Source organism: Eurypyga helias, unplaced genomic scaffold, assembly GCF_000690775.1.
Source record: "Eurypyga helias isolate BGI_N326 unplaced genomic scaffold, ASM69077v1 scaffold40554, whole genome shotgun sequence".
NCBI classification, from domain to species: domain Eukaryota; kingdom Metazoa; phylum Chordata; class Aves; order Eurypygiformes; family Eurypygidae; genus Eurypyga; species Eurypyga helias.
The window spans coordinates 29,131-33,587 of NW_010247622.1; the positions used below are offsets into that span (position 1 = coordinate 29,131).

At 44.9% G+C, this 4,457-nt stretch overlaps 1 protein-coding gene across 1 annotated transcript in view; it reads left to right on the forward strand.

Moving 5' to 3' along the window:
• LOC104509000 (protein eva-1 homolog C-like) overlaps positions 1–4,316 on the forward strand; it is a gene marked incomplete at both ends in the record, with an annotated part of 17,992 nt that extends 13,676 nt beyond the window's left edge. The window contains one exon of the mRNA XM_010150790.1: positions 4,173–4,316. Within this exon, the coding sequence (XP_010149092.1) occupies positions 4,173–4,316 (144 nt within the window). The remainder of the gene's footprint in view (positions 1–4,172) is intronic.
• Positions 4,317–4,457: the final 141 nt, after the last annotated feature.

Consider the following 4,457-nt stretch of genomic DNA (forward strand, 5'->3'; position numbering starts at 1 on the left):
TAGGCAGGACCCTGTGTGCCATGCTCTTGCATAAATTACCATATTATTATGGTAACTTTCTTTAGGAGTCTGCAGCCTTAGCTTGCTCCGAACTCCATAGTTTCCACTTGTCAGTTCTTATCCCCAGAGTTGATACTTGGGCCCCACAAAGCACAAGCCGTCCCGATTTGGTAGTGTGAAATCTTTGCTTTCAGTGGATTCTAAAAGGACCCTGTGTGCCATGCTCTTGCATAAATTACCATATTATTATGGTAACTTTCTTTAGGAGTCTGCAGCCTTAGCTTGCTCCGAACTCCATAGTTTCCACTTGTCAGTTCTTATCCCCAGAGTTGATACTTGGGCCCCACAAAGCACAAGCCGTCCCGATTTGGTAGTGTGAAATCTTTGCTTTCAGTGGATTCTAAAAGGGAGCTCCTTATTCTTTTGTGGGTAGGCACAGCCCGGGACGCGTAAAGCAGCATAAGCCCGCAGTCTGGGATGAAAGCAAGAAGCAGCTGGACTCCAGTATTGGAGTGACAAATTGTGGAGAGGTTTTGGATGCCCTGGTCCTTCACCAGCACGTTACCTTTTATGCCAGGCGGATCTACATTAGAGATACATCCCCTACCCCCCATGCCTTGAGGCTCACCCTGTGCATAGGGATGGGGGGAAGACAGCAATTAGTAACGTTTGGAGAGGGTGTGACAGGACGCTGTTGCCAGAGCTTGGCACAAGATGCTCGGGCCAGCTCTGGCTGCTCCATCACCTGCAGATCTTCTGTGGCAGGGTGGAAAGAAAGGGAGGGAAAGCTCCTTCTGTCTGGACGGAGAGAAGCTTTAAGAAACCAGAAGACAAATTGTTTCTCATTAAAGCCTGCATGATTTATGGCATGTCATTTGCATGCCAAAACTTTCCTAAACAAAGCTAATTAGGGAGCTGAAAGAGCCTTTCCTCCAGAACAAGGCTTTCTACTCCAACTGTTAAATAGCTGCAGTCAGATGGGATAGTTTATTACTGCATTAAGAACCTCTTCTTGACACCCGTATCTCCATGCCATCCATGGAAGTGTCTGTTTCAAAAGACCCACCAACAGTCTTGGTGTGTAGCAGGCATCTTTGGGAGAAAGGCGTGAAGAATGAAGTGTTTTCCCAGCCACACACTGACTGCCTTTTCTGCCGCTGCTGGTGGATGCCACCAGCCTTCTGGCATGCGGGGAACGTGCCTTTCATGAGGCAGTTTATTTTAAAGCTGTGGTACCCATTTAGCAAGCCCCATAAACCTATGTGTAGCTCAAACATTGCTTAAGATACTCAGAAAGAAAACACACTGCATATTTATGTTCATCTCCTGATCGGGGATTTCTTCGGGACCGCTCGGTGGGACTATTCACTCTTTTACTTAGAATGGAGCACTGACTGAACCCTCCCCTCTTTCAGACACGGCAGTAAGGTGTTTGTCCAGAAGGAGGATGAGTTATTCTTAGCAAGAGCGCTGCCTTGCTGCAGCTGGATTGCTATTAGATCCCAAGCAAGTTTGGTTGGAACTAGCTTGAACATCCCTTCAGCACCCACCGATTCTTCTGGCTTGGAGGCAGATACACCTCTGTAATGTCTGCTCGTGGGAGATCGTGGAGGCGAAGCTGCAGACGTCGGAAAAGTGGCGTTTGGTACCAAGTACACAGGATTCCTCTGAGCTGAAATCATTGCTCAGCTGCCATCATAGCTGCTGGGAGAGCTAGTGGGGAGATAGCAAGGGCACACATAAACCAGAGAGGAAAAGAATTGAACATTTTTTGACTTAATCACTAAACACCAATTTCGTGTTAGACCACAGGAAGCTGTTAAATAGGTTGGGTTTGGGGGTTTTTTTTGGTTGTTATATGTCTTTCCAGCTAAGAACTGTGGTGTCCTGCAAAAGCAAGCCAGCCTCAGTTTGCATTTACTCACCCTGTGACACTCTCCAAGAACTGGCCTGCCAATAGCCTGCAGGCAGATGACGGCTGGCTCCTCAGGTAGAGGAGCCAAATCCAGCATGAATATAGACGATAAGGAGCTATTAACTCCCACAGAAACATGAGCAAACATCTACCACAGGCAAAATGAAACATGTGTTCACTCTATCACTGAGTATGTACAAAACCGGCAGCACAACCCCCCTGTTTTTTAAGACGCCGTGAATTGCTCACAGGGCAGGAAACTTTGTAGAAAACAGAATTCGGTTTGCCAGATTGCTGTTGTGGTCCCAATCCATTAATTTATGAATCATCTGATAATTTCTCCTGATATTCTTCAGGTGTTTTCGTACTTGCCAAAGTAAGCTACTTGGCTGCCTAAAATGTCCACGCAAATATATCCTTACTCACCTGAAATTGGCAGAGAGGGAAACTGAAATGTCTTGAGTTACTTAATCAGAACTACCCGATGTTTTAGGTCAGCTTTTCCTGACTGCCCAGCAGACTCCCGGGACACGTGGGCATTAGGATTTGAGGTCTCTGAAAATATAAAGGAAGAGTTGCTCTCCCCAAAATCCATGTCCAGAGGTAGCCCATGAGCCCTTTTCCAAGCAAACAGATCAGCCCAGTACCTCCAGATGGCTCTACTCAAGTATATATGACTTATTTAGTGCTGGCATCAGGGGATTAATTCTAAAAATCACAAAACTGCCCCATTTTCACATCTTAAATGTCAACCACCTTTGCCAAGAACTCCAGTCTCAAACCTCCTCTTTCTTTTCAAACAAGACTGATTTGGGGACCCTTTGGAATACCTTTGCAAGCACTGTTTCTCCTTCCTCTAAAGAGGCACAAATGAGCTTCAGCAGTTGGAAGGTGACGAGATGCTGTCCTTGCCTCACTTTTTATTATAGGAAGGAGGACTGTTCTAATGCCCAGAGAAAAACGTTTCAGATCTCTAGAGTGTCCCTGCCTCAGAAGGCTAGAGTGAGAAATCCCTATCATCACAGAAAGTCACAAAATGCCTGAGGTAACACTAACTGGAAGCAGACAGCTTCAGAAAAGTATTACTTACTCCAGACTTGTAATTTCTGCGTACTTTCTGTTTAGAAACGAAAACTAAGGGGTTTTGTTTGTTTGTTTGTTTGTTTGTTTTTTAATATTATTTGTGTCTTGGAGTTTAGCACATGTGGATACCAGGAATTTAATCACATCTAGAGACATTCTTTCTTAAAAGCACATTTTTCTAAGTTTGACACACGCACTTTCCCACTCAAGTAATTTCAGCTTCAGTGCAAAATCCTTCTAATCAGGTTCTGTTCTTTTCTAAATTGTGGTGGAAGGCGTAAGTCTTGAATAAAGAAATCCCACCTCCAAGTGCAGCAAGGCAGGTTTTCACACACAGGGCGCATGCTTCTTGCTCAGTCCACGGGGAGAGGTTCGCCAACCTAGACTCTCTTCATCTGCACAAAGTCAGGGTAGTTTAGGCTGCGTTGAAAATGGTGTGGGTTACCTCATGCAATCAGGGCATGAAGGCAGCGCAGATGCCGCTGAGGTTGATTTAGGCACGCAGACTTGGCTTGTGGCGGCAGCCTTAATAGAACAGCCTGATATGAAATGTGATATGAGAGGAAGAAGCCAGATGTTTCCCTGGTTAAATATTGAGCCCATTTTGACCTCTTCGCATGGCAGAATGGCTCCTATCAGCAACAGGCGTAAGTCAAAAGCTCCCTTTAATACTCTGAACGTCACTGGAGCCCTAGCCGTTCCGACACATAAAAATTGATCTCACCTGACTTGAACTGAAATTGGGCATCCAGTCAAGTCATCTCAATAACCCAGGGACCAAGAGAAAGACCTGCAACCACATTGCATCTCCCTTTATTTGCACGCTCATCTTGAGATGGAACAGATGGACAGCTATTGAGATGCACCTATTTTTTCCTAGTCATCATGAAGGGAACATAGATGTCCTACACTGGGCACTTCGATTGGAGTTTGATATGAATCTTATTGCAACTTCAGTCTGCACCTGAAAGTCAGGATGATGTAGTTAGCTTGCTGCAAGTTTACATTTTCATTGCAGCTGATTTCCTTGAATTCATAAATCTTAGTATTTAATTCTGAAATTCTGCTTGGGCAAAAATATCCCTGAAATCAACAGCAGCTCTGTATCTCTAGTCGTGCCTGTAGCAGCTATCGTTTCAGTGCAGTATGTTTATTGTATGTATTTTTCTTTCAGACTGCTTGTCTTACATGGCGCTAGATGTTTTATCAAAAAGGTGTTACGGGAAACAGAGATGCAAAATCATTGTCACTAGCCGGGATTTTGGAAGTCCGTGCCTACCTGGAGTGACCAAATACCTTAACGTCAGCTATGCATGTGGTAAGAGCAAATGCATGATCATTTTAAAGGCCTCATTCCGCAAAGCAAAACAGTGCCAAGTACTGCACACACATGGAGACACACACACACACACATATGTACACAGAGCCTTCCTAAATGGAATCATGGAATGGGTTGGGT